Source organism: Hylaeus volcanicus, unplaced genomic scaffold (genome assembly GCF_026283585.1).
Source record: "Hylaeus volcanicus isolate JK05 unplaced genomic scaffold, UHH_iyHylVolc1.0_haploid 12197, whole genome shotgun sequence".
Classification (NCBI taxonomy): Eukaryota; Metazoa; Arthropoda; class Insecta; order Hymenoptera; family Colletidae; genus Hylaeus; species Hylaeus volcanicus.
This window is the reverse complement of record NW_026533147.1, coordinates 735,057-751,458: the sequence shown is the minus strand read 5'-3', so window position 1 is coordinate 751,458 and position 16,402 is coordinate 735,057. Positions and strand designations below refer to the sequence as shown.

Genomic DNA, 16,402 nt, shown 5'->3' with positions numbered 1-16,402 from the left:
TTTGCAAGGAACTGCGTGCATATGGTGGGTATTGTATAGCAGATGCTCGTCGACGGTTCCGTCGACTGGAATTGAAATTCGAATTGACAACAGAACGAAATACTAATGATTTATCCAATAAAAAGTGTAGAGGAGATTGGGTCATTGAATGAATATTTTGCTGTGCCAGGAATGATTTCATAATTTCATCAAGATTAGGAAGGGAAATAAAACGAATATCTGTTCTTTGTCGTATAAGATCCAAGTGCAAAATACAGCGAGCAATGATTTCTGCATCCACCTGATACATTAACGATGTTAACAATGGAATCCTTAACAACATTGTAGTGATACTTTGTTTGAACAATGCATTGTGTGAGAAAATTGAATTTTTTAATGGACCGATACACTTCCTTGGTGAATGCTCAGATTCCTCTTGACGAATAGATGCGCCACAGACATTTAAGCTAGTTTCATCCTTCGTTTCACTATTGGACTGTAGAACATTAAATAAACCACTCCAATTTTTTTCTTTTTCGCTCGAATCAGCCAAAGACGTACAGTCATGAGTTTGTCCATCCAAATTCTTTTGAGCTTCCGCCAACCTGAAAGAAACGTTTTCCATAATGTCTTCGAAAATGATAACATAATTTGAAATATCCTGAATGGAGGATGCATTAAGAATACAATGAGAGTGCCATTGAAATGAATCATTGAAGGAACCCCATGATGGAATTATAATATTCAAGTGACGTAATACACGAAAGCAATATTTTTTGAAAGTTATAATTGTTTTTTCTCGAAATCCTTCAACAGATGAATAAACAAGTTCAAACCGAGCTCTAGGGCTAATTCTATTCACACTCGTGTTTAGTGCCGATTGAATATCTTTATAAAAAACAGGTGGAATATCAACGTCGCATGTGTTTTTTTTTATTGGAGTACAGAGTTGTTGTGATTCACGTTGTAACGCGTTCCGATGTAACGCTCTTAAAGCAGCTTGATGAGCCAAATGGGTGAGGAGGCTGCTTGAGCACTGCGACCCTTTTTTTATTTTTCGAAACTTTTCAAGTGTGCTTAAAATTCTTTCACTATACAAACTAGTTAACTTTGAAGCTTGAATTTCTTTTTTTAAATGTAAATATTTTTTTTCAGGATGACTCGTAAACAAGGGTAAAATATGAGAAGAACCGAGAGCCGTAACACAGGACGACATTTGTGTTGACCCTTTAAAATTCTTTGTTCTTGCTGGTAACCAAGAAGGGCATGACTCTGTGGGTAAACAGTTGTCGGTAACACTTTCAACTGCTTCACTGTAGGGCTTCTCATCACTTAAATAGCCTAATGCATTATCATCTGGATTATTGGACTGACAAAATTTTTTTTTCACCTCATCCACCAATGTATCACCTTTACTTTCTTGTATGAGTTCTTCTACACTTGTCATTTTTTCTAATCCAATTCACGAAAACATACACACATTTTGTCTCATCCCCTCAACTCATTACAAAAATTTGTGCGGTACTTTACTGGATTAAAAAAGAAAAATTTAAAGCTTTATGATCACTAAGCATGTAAGGTTTTTTTTTTTATTTTAGTACATACACGTCACGTTTACTAGTGGTATGAACGTCACAATTTTTTAGAAACATCCATTTTAGTTGAACAGTTCACTCAAACACTCTATAGAAAAATTGAAATTTCACCAAAGTTACTACAAGAAATAATTTTATATAGAGTGATTGAAACTGTTGATTAAAAATCCATTTTTCATTCGTTCATTAAAATTGTTTTTCTTTTGATTGAACTGAAATTGCATCTGAACCTGCATAATGTTCAATCAATACTCTTCAAAACATGCATATGATTCCTTCATTATTTTCTTCTCTCCAGAAAGAGTACAGTGTTTCATTCCTATCTCCTGAAGCACCTCATTCAACTGACACCCATAAAAAAGAAAATGAATAAGTTATTTTGAATCAACAAAACTCTCACTGGAATTCTACACTCAGCCTTAATTTTAAACACGCCTTCAGGTAATGAAAACACTTAGTTTCAGAGAAGTAATTTTGTCTTTATTATACTATCCATATTGAAAGGGGAAACGTGATTGTTTTTTGCGTTGCTATGTTGTACTATACAATTCAATTTTTGTTTTGTTAACAAAAAAGTGAAAAATAGGTACATGACTTAAAAAAATTAAAACAAAATTAAAAAAAAAAATTATTACTAAAAATCAAGAAAAAAAAAATTAACGCTTAACGGTAATCAAAAAAAAAAATTTTTTTTTTTTGTTAAAAAGCTGTAGAAAATGTAACGGTAAAAAAATAAAAAATTTTGTTACCAAAATATTGTCAAATGTTTTGTAGGTAATGCATAAGGTGGAAAAGTGGCATTAAACGATTTTTTGTTTTTTAATTCTCGTGCCAAAGCTAGCCATAATAAAAAGGAGTGAAGGTCAGATGGATTGAAACATTGTAAAACATGATAGTATTTTTTTGTTCCAAATAAAATTATAGATCAATGAATGGAAACGTTGAATTGATCATATCGTGGGGATTCGCACAAATAATAAGATTTCTAAGCTGGTGAAGTATATGTTTCTTGCACACATTTCTCTTCATCTAAATGACAAGAAACATAAGCAGTCGATATAGAGCAACAAAATTCTTGAGAAGCGGCATAACGATTCATATCACAAGTCAATGAATTAGAATATAAATTCGACAAATCTTCCATTTCTTCGAATTCTTGCTGACACAAAGGTAAATCAGATTGACTTGTGACTAACAACCTTTTCGGAGACTCCGTCGAATGAAATGTCATTTTTTGAAAAATATTTCGACGGTGAGAAAACGTTCCATTATATGGTTTCGTCATATTAGACGGATCTTGTAAACAATTATAGGGCACATTGGTATCATCGTATGATTTTAAACTATCCGAATTTTTTGTATTATCATAAAGTAGCATAGAAGATTGTGTGGAAGATCTTTGATAATGAGGAATTGTTAGAACGGATGGTGATTCAAAAACACCTTGCATAGATAAATGGTCTTGTAGTGTAGTTAAACTTGATGATCGGTACATATAATAAGGAGGTGATCTATTGGGTGGATGATTTAAAGAAAAGCTTAAGTCAAAATCATCTTCATTTGTGTTCTGAGACGTTTCCTGTGTGTTTAAAATTGTATTGGACAGTTGACTATTTTTGCTTCGGTCTGTTGTGGTTGCATTGGTTGTCGTTTCATCGAATCGATTAGCTTTTTTTAAAAAACTGTGGGGTTGTTGTAAGTAAGGTAACGTCTCTTGATTTCCGTACGATAAACGAGGAGAACAAGTCTGTACAGACTGATTGAACGTTTTATATAATGAATGAGATTTGTATTTAAAAGAAACTGATCGATGGTAACAAGACTTTTCACAGCAAGACTTTGTGTTCTCCAATGGTACCTTCCCATAGCCTGAACCATTTCTTTGTATAGGTGAATTTAAAATATTGGTTTCTTTAAAATATTGAGGGCATTGATTGAATCGATTAGTGGTTTTTCTGCCTTTATTGGAAGAATGGTTTATTTTTTTTTTCGCACTATTCAAAATATTTTCATGTTTTGAAGATTTCAATCCCACTTTTATTTGTTTTCTATAAGTGCTATCTTGATTGAATGAATGACTAGGAGACATGGTTATTTGAGATATCACAGAATCTGATTGTTTTTTTTCACATTTAGCATTCCCAGCTGCATAATCAAAATCAGCATCATAGTCACAGAATTTCCTTGTTTTGGGATCCATATTTGACATTGTATTGGTGGTAGGAGGAGTTAAAAAATCTTTTGATGTTGTCCCCACTTTGGATTTTTTTTTCCTTTTCTCATGCTCCCGTGATAGCGTATGACCGGTGCCATTTGTTCGTGTTCTTAATTCTTCTTCACCGTGTGCCCAACGACATGTCGTTCCGAGAAAACATGACGTCAGATCGTTTTTTTTGTAGTAAGGGCATGGTAACGTTTTGTAAAGATCTTCTGTCCAACGGAGTTCTTCTTGACCATGAGCAAAACTAAATATCATAAAAATCAATGGAGTTGACAACAGAAAGATAAAAACTTTTTTTAAAACCAGAAAACATACCCGCATTGACTTTCTTGCGGACATGTATTCTTTAATGAATACTCCATGCACAAGCGTGTTTTATAAAGATTCGGTGGATTTTTCAATTCCTCTTCTGAATGTGCAAACTGACAATTCGAAGCACGAATACATTTACCATTTAAATGGTAAATGCAAATTTTCGTTTTCCGTATTTTTTTTTGAACGGCTGGAAAAATATACGTTTTAGTATTCATTAAATCTTTAAATAATTTTTTCTTTGATTTTATTAAAAAATACCTTTTTTTGTTTCAACGAGTAAAAAAAATTAAATTTTAAAAGTAAAAAAAAAAAAAAGAAAGAAAGAGAGAGAGAGTTAGAAGGATAAAACAAATTAAAGAAAAAGTATACTAAATAAATAAAATGCTCGTTACAGAAATAAAAAACACACGACTATCTGCAAAGCCAGCTGCAATTTTTTTTTTAGCAAAAAGCTGCAGCATTAACATATAATTTTTTTTGTTTTTTAAATACAAATGTTATACTTTATTAATAAAAGTCATTTTGCAAATTAAAGTTATAAAAGTTTGTTAACTTTCGTTGAGAAAAAAAACCATGGGTTATAAAGGAAGCTTATCTAATATTTCGACAAATTTCTCACTCGATTCAACTCTTGTTCATGTATTCATTAAAACATGCATATTAGCATATCAAAATTAACTGGATCTCTCCTTCACATTCTTTTAATCCAATTTTTGTTTTTTAAATCAACGTCAACAAATAAAACAATTTTTAGGCTGGAATACTGACTTTTATTTTCTAGCATTTTTTGTGCAATACATAATAAAAGTTCCTTGTATACTTTTTTCTTTATTTTAAAAAAAAAGAGTGTCTCATAATAACAAAATAAAAACATTTCAATATTTTTTATTAGTAAAAAAAAACCAATCAAATCCATTTTGCATGTGATTAGTAAGGAAATTGCACCTAAATGCACCTTTTCTCGTTTTTAGTAACAAAATTCAATCTAGATCCACTGATCTTCCTTGTTCCTACCAAAATGGTAGTTCAATACATGACTCATTATCTTGAATAAAAACATGGCTGTTGGATACATTTTTTTATTTGTTCTAACCGAAATTGAACCTTGGTAGATTTGTCTGCGTCTTGTTATGCTGTCAGAAAAACTCTTTACAAAATAACTGTATTTTAAGTGATCGAATGCACAACAATCCGAATAAGTTTATATTCCATTCTGAGTGCAAGATAGAGAGAAAGATTTGTTTGCTTCTTTTACGGACGACTTTCTTGTTTATTTATGAAAAATTTACTCAAGTGTTTTCGTTCATTCAATAATCAACAAAATTTTGTTGCTTTAACTTTTGACTGAAACAAAAAGACTGGTTTAAACATGTGTACATTTTTTAATAACAAAATAAAATAATCAAACACTGTAAAATGACACCCGGTTATTAAGGCACACTTTGTGCTTTAACAACAAGTTTAGTTTTGTAATAAAAACATAATTTCGAACGGTTCGTTTGATAACAGAAAGTCCAGCTTCTATCATCATTTGATATTAAGTTTATACAGCGATACCATAGACGGTAACAACGCAATGCATTGACTTATTTTCCCATTGAACCGTTACAGTTCCGTCAGACGACTGATCCCAGAAACAAGTACTAAAAAGATGAAATCCTGTATTAGTACGCTGTAACATGACAACTGTAACAACATATTTGAAGGATTCGCTCATTTGTTGTAAGTTATCTAGAATACCTAATCAGGCATAAATATGAAACGAATTTATAAACTGTCAATTTGTATATGGTCACCGTACTTGCTGTGATGGTATCGACCCATGTGGGAACTTCGGCTGCATCGTAATTAGCAGCTCCTAAAACGTTCTCAACACTTGTTGTGACGTATTGTTTCACACGATCGTTAAAAGTTGAAAAAGGTTGCGGTTTCGATATGGTTAATGACTCTTTGACAGGCATTTCAGCTTTAATGTATTTTTCTGCTTACTCTGAAAAAAAAAAAAATTCATGAATAAATAAGGAAAATTTCCACTTTCTCTCTTATTTAATAAAAGAATGAAGGATAAGTGGAGAGAAAACCGATCCCCACAGTTCCTTGATTTGTGTAGATGTAAATTGGTATTTAAAACACTTACATAAATTTGTTCAATAATAGTTTTTTGTAATGCTTCCTTATTCTTTTCAATATTATTCAAACAAAAGATTAAGTCTAAAAAAAAAACATATTATACATTTTGGTTAGCTTTTAAAATTTATTAGCTACCTGAATGCGTAAAAATTCAACATAGAGCAAACACTCTTTTTTGGTTTAGTAGAAAATCTGATGGTATATGCATGCGTACATAATCTGCACCCTTTATTACATGAAGAGGAATTTTCTTTGTATTCCTTGTCATTTAACTTGATATGTTTTGGTTAAAACAGAAACCTATTTTAATATTTGACAAATCCACTTAAAATATTAATCAAAATTTTATTTTTTAAAAAGATAAGCTTCATTGTTTTTTTAAAAGTGTGTACGTTCTTTTTAGCATTTCATTAACCAAGTGTTGAAAAGAAAAAGAAACGTAAAAGCAGCTTATTCATCTTACTAAAAGCGCCATTCAGTTGTTTCAGATGTGTTACGCATTTACTCTAATGAAAACACTCAAAGTGGTAGACCATATGTAAAAACACACAGCGCTGTTTTGGGTCAAATTGGTTGATCTATAAGGTCAATGAATTTTAATATTTTTTCTATGCAAAACGAATCATTTAGTTGATTTTTTGACTTACTACAGTTTCAAATTAACCTTTTTTTAAATGTGCTTTATAAAAAAAATATAAATAGTATGTTACATTGCAATGTATTTTAAAAATAACAAACTTTAATGATTCGTTAACGTCCTTTTGACTTAATAAAAGATAATACCAAGGCTTTTTTCATCTATGTTGCTACAACTTTATTTAAACGACCATCTTAATGACACATTAAAGCTTTTCAAAAAATTTTTTGTTACATTTCAAATAAAACGAATTCTTTACTAAACAAGTTTTAAATCAAAAAATTATTTTTTTTTAAAGAAAAATTAAATGTTTTTTGTTAAAGGAAAAGAAATTATGCAAAAATTAAATTGTAATACCCTTTTTCTGGAAGAAGAAAAAGTTTTTTAGATATCGTTTCTTAGTATCATTTTGAGAATAAAAAGTCAACCGTGAAAAAAGACATTAAATTATTTTTTAAATGAATGTTTATCAATAGTAAGGAAGGGAAAATATTAAAAAAAATTATTTTAAAAATTTAATGCAATTTTGTTTGTTTTCGAAATGAGCGCTTTTTAAGTGGCATTTTTCTTAACACAAACAGAGTTTGGTCTTAATTAGACGAAACATGTTGGTTTCTTTTTTTAGTAGTTGGCTAAATTAAAAAAAAAAGGATTTATAGCATCAAATCAATAAGATTTTTTTACAATTTTCTTATGAAAAGCTAAAAAAGAAAAATGCTGGTCATAGCGATTGTTACAACACTGCTTTTGTGTGCGGTTTTTTTATTTCAAGCTTTTGTTATCGACACTTTTCTTATCAGTATGTTTACATGAAAAAAAAACGAATTTTTTTTTTCGACTAACCATTTTTGAAAAACATAACAAAATAAAACATTTCTGTGCTGAATGTAGCGCAATTGAGTTTAACATGTTATATATTTGTTGGACTGGATGGTCTTCTTTTGATCTATATTATATGTAGTGTTTCAATGGAGTTGGCAGGTTAGATAAAGAACTAAGACGACTGAGAACAAAACAAAAAATGAACGCTATGCATTTCTCTATTAGCATTGAGAGGAGGTATTATATGGCTTTTTTATAGCTGGATTGTGTTAGCCAAACTGACGCTTTTATATTGGTGTGTATTTACCGATGCGTCACATCTCATCAAAGATGCAATCGTTTGGACATATTTTCATGTAGATCAAAGTTTATTCTTAACGCCAGTAAGTATGCAAAGCGTTTTTTGTCGTGCGTATGTTCGAGTCATCCCGTTCAATTCGCTTTTGTATATAAAACAGGTGATTTTTTCTATTGTGTCTTTTCGAGCTTCTTGTGTACTCTATGGTTCTTCTCCTCTCGCCGTGACTTTGGAGAGTATGCTTCATGTAGACATGGTGGTTCATGTTATACTAGATCTTATAGATCTTTTGTTGAGTTTGCATATCTTGAATTACGAGGAATTGACTCATGTCAAATACTCTTGGTTACGATTTTTTTCCGGCATTTTTGTTGTCACGGGAATTTTCATGCATTCCTATTCATTTCCAACGACTTTAGCACTTCAAATGGATATTCCACCGAAATTAACCAATACGTCTTTTCAAAAACCAGAAGAAACTATGTCCCAATCTTATGACATGAATTCGAGTCATTTACCATCTCAAGCTGATATTTTTTTAACGCGTAAACATGCGGCTTTAGTATCATTATTTTTTGTTGATCTTCCACTCGTGGTGTCTCGTATAACCCTTTGGGTAGTGTTCCCACATATCTTTACTGATCATTCCATGTTAGCGAAGAATATATTATTTATTCCATTACAAATTTTTAGGTGAACATAGATTTTCTCTTTTGAATGTCTCTTTAAATGAATTCACGGTTAAAAAATACCTTGTTTTGTAGATTGAATCAATGTCGGTTAGCTGAAAAAGATCGAGCCAAAAAGTTAAAGCGTCAGGGTTATGTTAAACCGGTAGGCATTAAAAAAAAAAATACTTTTAAAATTCAAATTGAGTTTCTTCGTGTAGAACTCGTATTGGATTGAAGGCACAAAGCAATTATTACTTACTGAGAAAGAATCGAATCATACGGGGACTGATGCAGAAAAGCTACGTGAGGATGGCACAAGTTGTCGAAACCGCAAATTAAAAGACCCTCTACATTGTGTATCAAACGGGGAAGTGCATTACAACTCATATCGGCCTTCGCACCGCTGGGGTATTTCTTGGTCTTCTGGTACAATGTGTGACAACGATTCAGAAGAAAACAAGTTGCGCATTGTCACAAGTTGTGATTCTTTATCCTACTATTCTCATGGTTTCAAAAATTCTAGTCGTCTCTCCACCAAAAATGGTGTATTGGAATTAGGTAAGTGTCACTAAAAAAATGGAGCGTGAATTTGAAAAATTACATCAAGCATTGGCACGGTTTTGTGTAAATCATAAATTTAACACTAGGGCAATTTCACAGTTTACAGATTAGATAGAGTTTTTCAAACTTTATGTTCAATGAAAAGAAACATTTGTGATAAATATGTTGTTTTTGACTATTTGGCATAACTTTTACAATTAAAATGTTATGTATTGCAAGAAAACCCAACATTAAATTTATCGAAAGATGAAGCGAATGTGACTATGAAAACTGGGAATTTCGCATTAGAAAGTCCATCTAATTCGGATCTTCACGGTTGTTCATATAAATTCAATATAGAACGTTGTTTACTTTTGCTATCGTGTGATTGTAGTGAAAAAAGGGGATTCGTTATTAACGCCTTCCGAAATATACCAATTAGTTCGTGATATTGATACGAAAAAAACCATACCGTTGCGTGGATTTTCATTTTGCATTATTATGCGAAAAATCTTAAAATGTATCAAAATGGGGGGAAGACGCGGCATGCTTCCCTTGCTGGATGATACACTACTCTTAAGTTACTGGAAGCAGGTAAAAAAGTTTTCAATCAGTACTTACTATATAATGTTAATAGATTCGCTTAATATTTCCCTTACTTATTGCATGGACGACCCAAATGATTCTTGTCAGTATTGTTGTATTGAATACTGAGAATAGTACACCACAACAAATAGAGTAAGCATGGCAAACAACTTGGAATAAAAATAAAGCTTATCTTTTTCTGGTGTTTTACCATAATCTTATCCATTCTTGTTTTATTGAGTATGCAGTATTATGAAAGAGTCGATTCTCACATTGTTCTTTTTTACATATGATTTATATAGTTTTGTAGTTTTCCTTGGAAACAAATGTCCTGGGAACATCGTTTAATTTTTTATGTTATTGGAATCAGTAGTCTATTGATGTTGACAACTTGGTGGATGTATACACCGTACGTTTGAAATAGTAGTTGACAGTGTTTTCATGATAGTAAACTAACACGTTTCTATTGAATTCCAAAGGTTTGTTGATTTGATGTTTTTTCTTCTGTTATGGATGATTCGTTCAACATGCTTTGCATCAACTCTGGTAGTGTTAAGGGATACCCAATTTTTTGAAGTAAGTGGGCTATGGAATTTTTCCATTAAGACACAACCCCTCTTACTGCGACTCTTATATATACCACCACTCCTTCGATTGTTGTATGTAAGCTAGGCTTTTACAAAATATGAAGGAACAACAGAGTGTTTTTTTTTTCTTCTTTAGTCATTATTTCCCATTCAAAGTGCTTTATTAGGCCGCCAATACATTTATTTTTGGCCGAAAAACATTGATCAACCATCCGCCACAATACTCCTTCATCCCCAAAATAACAAGGGTAAAGAAAACGAGGCATTGCTGCGGGCATACGAAAAGTTGTACTTGCTGACACCGTTTATTATTTCATTATACTATAGGCGTACATACGGATGAAAAAGAAAATATAACGACCAGTTCTTTGCTTGTATTTTTAAATTGTCGGTATGCATTAGCTCCAGCATCTTTATGTCAACTACTTATAGGTCCTGATATTGTAAAGGTAGGTATATGCTTGGCTACTTTGATTAGCAAAAAAAACATAGTGTGTTAGATTTATGTTTGTTACAAACGGTGTTTAAAAATTTTTTTTTTTTGGAAAAAAATATATTTATTTGTACCTAGGACGTTCGCATCATAGATATGTTATTAATGCGCAGCTGGCTGGAAACATTTTTTCTTCTAACAATTCATATTTTAGTGCTATCAAGATACCAAAGTAAATTTTGTTTCGGTCTTTTTCTTACATATTTTATTTTATGCGGTATATATAATATTGTCACACAAGTGGTAAGTCGAGTGCTTGTTTTGCGTGTATGCTTTCGAACGCTTGCGAAAACGCGTTATTGAATAGAGAAATAAAAACAGCTTCTGCTGACTTTGTGAAACATTGACGTTTTGTAGATACGGTTACTAAGCCTTCGCCGTTATGAGATCAAGTTAACTTTTGAACATATTTTTAAAAAAATGCACGAAAACCCTATTGTACCCATGAATAAAACGTCAGACAATGGTGTTTTACCAAATTTCCCATCAGTTTCAAAAAAAGACTCTCATCATCTATCCAAATTTCAGTCCTGTGTAATACCACCAATTTCTATTGTGCTTCCACCACGCCGATTTCTTCTTTCTTTGATGACAGTCTTAGATATTTACCAACGTGAAGGTTATTTTACATCTCCTGGTCAAATTTTTTTGAACTACTTTTAAAGTTGACTAAAGATCACGTAATTTTAAACACAAAAAGACAAGTTAGCTCACGTTTAAAATTATTTTGACCGACTCTTATCGTTGAATAAAATATTATTTTTTATCCACCGATAATGTTCCATGATTTTGTGTCCTTTTTACCCGTTTTTATAGGATAAATATCGCAAAAAAAAAAAAAAAATCGCGAATATAAAGCAAATGAAAAAATAAAGTTTGAAAGGAAATGCTTTTGCATCACTAAAGTTGTATAAAGATATTGTGTCTGTTTTTTAAGAGAGTCTCGAAACAACTTGCACCCTTTCATGAGGAGCACCATAATAAATTTTATTGTTAAGATCACAAAAAAATGTACACATTAGCCTTAAAAGGGAGTGTTGTAAATGTGGCTTCTTAACCTATAAAATTGACAGTAGTGCATTTTTGACGAATATTTCCATCAATTACTTGAATAGAAGATGCATGAGTTACTTTTCGATCAATCGATGCTGACTCTGCACTAATTAAAATATCCCCCCAAATTTGTAATGTTTCCTCAAAATAACGAGAAAACTTGACACTAATATTATTGAAGATTAATTGGGTTTGATAAAGTGTATTTCCTAAAAATAAAAAAATATAGAATTTTTGTGTGTAAGGAGATCAAACATTAAAAATCTCGCTAACATTCATCATGGTAACTCTTATTGAATACAAAAGAAATTTATGTATTCCATTTAACAAAACGGGACATACCAGAAATAACTATATCTACAAAAAATGTGATTGATGTAACATGTGTTTCCTGTGCGTTATTCACACAGAACGTAACGATCGTTTCTTTTGCCTGACCCGGAATAAATAATTGTCTATGTTGCAACAAGATAATTTAAAACGATGTTTATCAATCAAGTTATCTTCTTGAAGATAATACATACTTGAAAGAAAAAAAGGTATAGTCTCCAACTTGCTCTAATTGCTGAATTCCATGATGAATTATCAAAGCGGAAAGGTCGGCAGATGGTAACCACGAAGGGTATCCAATTGAACCTATCCATTTTCCCTGAGGTTGTAGGTTTCGTTCTATTGGCTCACAAAATCTTCAATGCAAAAAAAATGCTTTACCAAGCCTTTGAAAAGTCTTAAACGACGTTTTCATGCATTGTAAAATTATATCTTACGTTCACTTAAATGAGAAGTTTGAAAACTGTTAATTTCTAATCGTGCAACTCGAATGGGACGGTACGCAAGAAGCGAAACACCTTCAAAAATCAATAAAGAAGATATGGCACATTGATTTACAGGATTCAATAAAGATTTTGGAACAATGTCACAATGTCGAGCAAAACTTGGACCAACAAGCAGCGTCCCACTATTTTGTATAACTCCTTTATCCCCCATTATAATAGAAATACTGATAAGGTGCATAAAATTAGTCAATTGAAGCTGTTGAAACAATTATTACAATCAATGATGTCTATTTTAGAGTATTATAAAAAGAACATGATCCATTATATACTATAACATTTTTACATGAATGTTTTCGTGTCGCGTACTTTGTGAAAAGTAATAAACCTGAATGTTCACCTACAACTAACTGTGGAGGCTGTTTTATCTTATGTCGAGATTTATCGGACATTGTTCTGCAAGCAAAAAAAATATCTATCAAGAAACCAGCAAAAAAATTTATAAAGCATAAAGGAGGTGACAATATGAAACCTAGTTTTATCTGATGATTTGAGTGATTTGCACTTTGCTATGCATAGAACAATTTAAAAAAGACTGCTTACGACGATTGACTTAAAGAGATATGATTATTTGTTTGATTGATACATTGATGAAGTAGTAGACTTTTTACAGAAAACTCTCGAGAGCTCGTTTCTGCATTTGTTTGAATATCATGTAAAGATAGAGTGGAAGGACCTAAAAAATTGTATATGAAGTTGCGTTATTCAATTAATGGTGCAAAACAAGTGTCATATATATTACAACGGACGTACAGAAAACCGATTGCCCTACAAGATAAATTTTGGCTGATTGACGATAATGTGTTGCGTGCAATCCTAAAAATTCTAAGCAGATTTCTTGAATGGAAAGAGTTTTTTGAAAAAAATCATGAAATTCTTCATTTAACGATTCATTGTAAAATGTCCATGGGTAACGGTACATTTGAGGTTGATATGAAGGGTTCTGTGCATAACTCATCAAATGGGTTTTACAAATTTCCCATAAAGGTAATCCACCGCTTAACGATCCTTGTTGAGATTTTGTAGTAAGAATATAGAGACCGTTTAAAATGATGTGAACATTTTTTGAATTAGCGTTGAAAAGTTCAATACGATGTAAAACAACTGCTACATCCTCATGAGAGGGAGTTCTATCACAGGACCAAACTTTGGCATCCCACCAAATTCCATTTCGTTGAGAACAGCATACATGTTTTTTGTCATAACCTCCAAACGACATTACTAGAGAACACGCATCCGCTGATGATAACGAAGTGGAGGATGGAAATCTTAAAACATTATTTTCATAAAGGAAACCATGATCTTTGGATGTCTCAGCCAAAGTTTTGTTGGTGCTCGTTTCCGGTGTGTCAATAATGAAACTCTTTACCTCAGCCTTCAGTGGAGATTGTGGAGTTTCACTCTTCAACAAAACACTTTTTGAACTATTTATTGCATTTTCTTTAATAGTTCGGAAAATTGAAGTGTTGACACGACTTTGATTTTTTATAGCCTGACTTGTTTTTGGGATGTCGTTATTTATAGGCTTCTTCCCTTCTCTAATTACTTTTTTTAATTTTTTATTATCATCATATAATGTTTCATTGCCTAATAAAGAGTTTATACGTAAAATATCAAAATGAATTCATATTGTTGATTTGACCTGAAAAAGATTTTTCCGAGTCGTTCGTAACACTACTGGGATCTTCTCTCTCTGAAATTTTTTATTATTTTGTATGACTACAGGTATAATTCGTGTAAAAGAATGTAATGCAAGTCTATTTACCTCGATGAGATAAATTATTATCTAAAAAACCACCATCCAAAATATTCATCTCATACCTTTCACCTGAAATAAGAGGCGCTTCATTTTTAGCTGAACCTTCGGCAGACGTCGTATTCTTTGGCGACACTAAAGTGGAAGCTCGTTTATTTTTTTCGAAGAATTCTAAACTATTGTTTCCTTTCTTTTTTGTTTCTCCTGTGTGCTTCTCATGTAATGTTTCATTTTTCTCACGTAAACCGGAAAACAAACTTGCCAAATCCATGGGTGTCATGTTGTTTAAAAAGTTATAAAAAAGACTTTTAAATTTGTCGGCAGACAAGAAAATGTTAAACTTATCCAGATCATTGTTTGTTGGAAGCGTAGAAATGTCATTAGTAACTTGGTTTTTTTCTATAAAAAATTTTAAATTATTTTTAACACCAAGAGTAAAAATACCTTGACCCATTTTATTTTGACGTCTACTACTTTGCATTTCATTAGGCTGCGATTGATCGTCTTTAATGTTTGATATCTCATGTAATAATGGAAAATTTTGATGAAGGACACTATCGTTATGCAAAGCGTTACTCAACTTTTCTGGATTATTGGCAGACTTTAGTACCTTCACACGCAATGCAATTAGAAAAAAAAAAAAATAGTTTTTATTTAAAATAAAGCCAACGTACCGAATTGAAAGTTCTTTTGTTTAAAAGAGAGATGTTTGACGGGTTCAAAATAGGCAACGAATTTTGTTTATTCTTCACTAGATGTTGCTTTTCCCTTTCTGTACTAGGATGTAGCTTGGTTGTTAATGCTATGTTATTGGCTGAATTCCCCTCTTGTTGTGTTTTAATATTTTGTGCTTGAGTCTTTCTCGATAGTTTTGTACTTGTTTTGTTTGAATGCGGCGCTTTATTTTTTACGGAAAGCAATGCGGTAGACAGTGATACCTGATTTTGTGTCATGTTTTTTTTAAGCGATTTTTGTGATGTTTTTTCATCCAATTCAACCCATTTTTCATGCTCTAATGGTTCGTTAATTTTGCTTGACCGTAAATTTACAGTTGGAGACTCGGTCAAATTGTTTTTTGTCATTTTGTAACCACCATTAGAAAGATACGATGGTTGTGTAGGTTTTTTCAAATCTTTTTCTCCTAATTGGAATTCTGAAAAAATAGTATCATTCGTCGTAGAGATATCAATGTAAAATTCTTCATAGTTAGGATTTTTAACATAAAGACGACGAGCTGGTCCATGCGTTTTGTTTAGGAAGCTTCTTGATAAAGTTGTGTTCATGCTATGTTTTGACCTATCACTGCCATTTTGAACGGTAAAAAGGGTTTGAGGCTGACTCAATGGTTTCGCTCTTTTGTTGATACAGAGAATTCCATTGCAATGTTTCAATTGGTTTTTATTTTTATGCATTGAAAAAAAGGTAATATCCATAGGTTCATAATGTTTCTGTAATGGTTGCTTGTGTGTATAAATTGAAATACTTGATTGATTCAATGTTATGTCCTTTGCATTTGTGATAAGTTCGGAAGATATGTATAGTGAATTCTCAAAATAACATATAAGGAAAAAAAAAAATACACAATTGGAATAGAAGCAACGTAACATTATAAAGAAAAAATGACACTAGAGATATTTTTTTACAAAAGATTAACTACTTTTATGCAAGAATTTTGAAGGAGTTAAAAATAAGCAAATTAAGTAATAGCGTTAGAATTGATTTACTAAGGGAATTGTCCAATAAAAGTTTGTTGAAATTTTTTGAACCGAAAAAGGTTTAAGTTAGAAAATTATAAAATCAAAGGAAATTTATTTCACAATTGATTTGATTTGTAACTAATTTTATATATTAAAAAGGGATTAGAATTCATTGAACTGTTATGTTTCA

General features: G+C 31.6%; 4 protein-coding genes and 1 long non-coding RNA gene across 14 annotated transcripts; 1 reads left to right on the top strand and 4 right to left on the bottom strand.

The window, feature by feature from the left end:
* Positions 1-263: 263 nt before the first annotated feature.
* LOC128883026 (uncharacterized) lies at positions 264-6,424 on the bottom strand. Of its 2 annotated transcripts, XR_008458684.1 has the most exons (6): positions 6,376-6,424; positions 6,248-6,321; positions 5,912-6,100; positions 4,111-5,850; positions 1,975-4,039; positions 264-1,918 (listed from the first exon to the last, which is right to left on the bottom strand). XR_008458684.1 is itself a non-coding variant. In XM_054134984.1 (5 exons), exons 4-5 carry the CDS (start codon positions 4,323-4,325, stop codon positions 2,560-2,562), a joined length of 1,695 nt encoding a protein of 564 aa, XP_053990959.1. In that variant the 5' UTR covers positions 4,326-5,850; positions 5,912-6,100; positions 6,248-6,321; positions 6,376-6,424; the 3' UTR covers positions 264-2,559. The 2 variants fall into 2 exon arrangements, 1 of the variants encoding a protein (XP_053990959.1); XM_054134984.1 differs by having other exon boundaries at positions 264-4,039.
* LOC128883116 (dynein light chain Tctex-type 1-like) lies at positions 5,654-6,071 on the bottom strand. Its single transcript, XM_054135127.1, has 2 exons — positions 5,912-6,071; positions 5,654-5,796 (listed from the first exon to the last, which is right to left on the bottom strand). The coding sequence occupies exons 1-2, from the start codon at positions 6,069-6,071 to the stop codon at positions 5,654-5,656; spliced, it is 303 nt and encodes a 100-aa protein (XP_053991102.1).
* A 1,055-nt stretch (positions 6,425-7,479) lies between the features above and the next one.
* Positions 7,480-11,549, top strand: LOC128883063 (uncharacterized). 6 transcript variants are annotated; one of them, XM_054135045.1, is made up of 16 exons: positions 7,480-7,676; positions 7,769-7,858; positions 7,925-8,082; positions 8,158-8,233; positions 8,282-8,690; positions 8,762-8,831; positions 8,887-9,226; positions 9,449-9,544; positions 9,603-9,802; positions 9,846-9,946; positions 10,104-10,202; positions 10,273-10,456; positions 10,517-10,628; positions 10,708-10,829; positions 10,952-11,116; positions 11,231-11,549. In XM_054135045.1, the coding sequence occupies exons 1-16, from the start codon at positions 7,592-7,594 to the stop codon at positions 11,534-11,536; spliced, it is 2,613 nt and encodes an 870-aa protein (XP_053991020.1). In that variant the 5' UTR covers positions 7,480-7,591; the 3' UTR covers positions 11,537-11,549. The 6 variants fall into 6 exon arrangements, 5 of the variants coding, with proteins under 5 accessions (XP_053991020.1, XP_053991019.1, XP_053991023.1 ...); XM_054135044.1 differs by having other exon boundaries at positions 8,158-8,690; XR_008458700.1 differs by lacking the exon at positions 11,231-11,549 and having other exon boundaries at positions 8,158-8,690; positions 10,273-10,369; positions 10,548-10,628; positions 10,952-11,091.
* LOC128883065 (uncharacterized) lies at positions 9,380-10,411 on the bottom strand. Of its 2 annotated transcripts, none has more exons than XR_008458702.1 (3): positions 9,868-10,411; positions 9,681-9,792; positions 9,380-9,629 (listed from the first exon to the last, which is right to left on the bottom strand). It is a non-coding gene; the product is annotated as an uncharacterized LOC128883065 (long non-coding RNA). The 2 variants fall into 2 exon arrangements; XR_008458701.1 differs by having other exon boundaries at positions 9,681-9,778; positions 9,830-9,970.
* Positions 11,550-11,789: 240 nt separating the features above from the next.
* On the bottom strand, positions 11,790-16,122 carry LOC128883062 (uncharacterized). Of its 3 annotated transcripts, XM_054135042.1 has the most exons (12): positions 15,190-16,122; positions 14,960-15,125; positions 14,525-14,914; positions 14,402-14,452; positions 13,513-14,346; positions 13,303-13,435; positions 13,069-13,155; positions 12,694-12,926; positions 12,451-12,595; positions 12,269-12,381; positions 11,981-12,135; positions 11,790-11,931 (listed from the first exon to the last, which is right to left on the bottom strand). In XM_054135042.1, exons 1-12 carry the CDS (start codon positions 16,120-16,122, stop codon positions 11,806-11,808), a joined length of 3,366 nt encoding a protein of 1,121 aa, XP_053991017.1. In that variant the 3' UTR covers positions 11,790-11,805. The 3 variants fall into 3 exon arrangements, 2 of the variants coding, with proteins under 2 accessions (XP_053991017.1, XP_053991018.1); XR_008458699.1 differs by lacking the exon at positions 11,790-11,931 and having other exon boundaries at positions 11,997-12,135; positions 12,451-12,575; XM_054135043.1 differs by lacking the exons at positions 11,790-11,931; positions 11,981-12,135; positions 12,269-12,381 and having other exon boundaries at positions 12,468-12,612.
* Positions 16,123-16,402: the final 280 nt, after the last annotated feature.

What these genes read in the sequence shown, in the direction of transcription:
- LOC128883116 (XM_054135127.1), bottom strand. Translation starts at nt 6,071, where the DNA reads ATGCCTGTCAAAGAGTCATTAACCATATCGAAACCGCAACCTTTTTCA. An exon ending in GGTCGATACCATCACAGCAA is followed by an intron (nt 5,797 to 5,911) that starts GTACGGTGACCA and finishes ATGTTGTTACAG; the next exon opens with TTGTCATGTTACAGCGTACT.
- LOC128883062 (XM_054135042.1), bottom strand. Translation starts at nt 16,122, where the DNA reads ATGTTACGTTGCTTCTATTCCAATTGTGTATTTTTTTTTTTCCTTATA. An exon ending in TCAAAATAAAATGGGTCAAG is followed by an intron (nt 14,915 to 14,959) that starts GTATTTTTACTC and finishes AATTTTTTATAG; the next exon opens with AAAAAAACCAAGTTACTAAT. An exon ending in TGTAGGGCAATCGGTTTTCT is followed by an intron (nt 13,436 to 13,512) that starts GTACGTCCGTTG and finishes ACAATTTTTTAG; the next exon opens with GTCCTTCCACTCTATCTTTA.
- LOC128883026 (XM_054134984.1), bottom strand. Translation starts at nt 4,325, where the DNA reads ATGAATACTAAAACGTATATTTTTCCAGCCGTTCAAAAAAAAATACGG. An exon ending in CCGCAAGAAAGTCAATGCGG is followed by an intron (nt 4,040 to 4,110) that starts GTATGTTTTCTG and finishes TATGATATTTAG; the next exon opens with TTTTGCTCATGGTCAAGAAG.
- LOC128883063 (XM_054135044.1), top strand. Translation starts at nt 7,592, where the DNA reads ATGCTGGTCATAGCGATTGTTACAACACTGCTTTTGTGTGCGGTTTTT. An exon ending in TCATCCCCAAAATAACAAGG is followed by an intron (nt 10,629 to 10,707) that starts GTAAAGAAAACG and finishes ATTATACTATAG; the next exon opens with GCGTACATACGGATGAAAAA. An exon ending in ATAATATTGTCACACAAGTG is followed by an intron (nt 11,117 to 11,230) that starts GTAAGTCGAGTG and finishes GACGTTTTGTAG; the next exon opens with ATACGGTTACTAAGCCTTCG.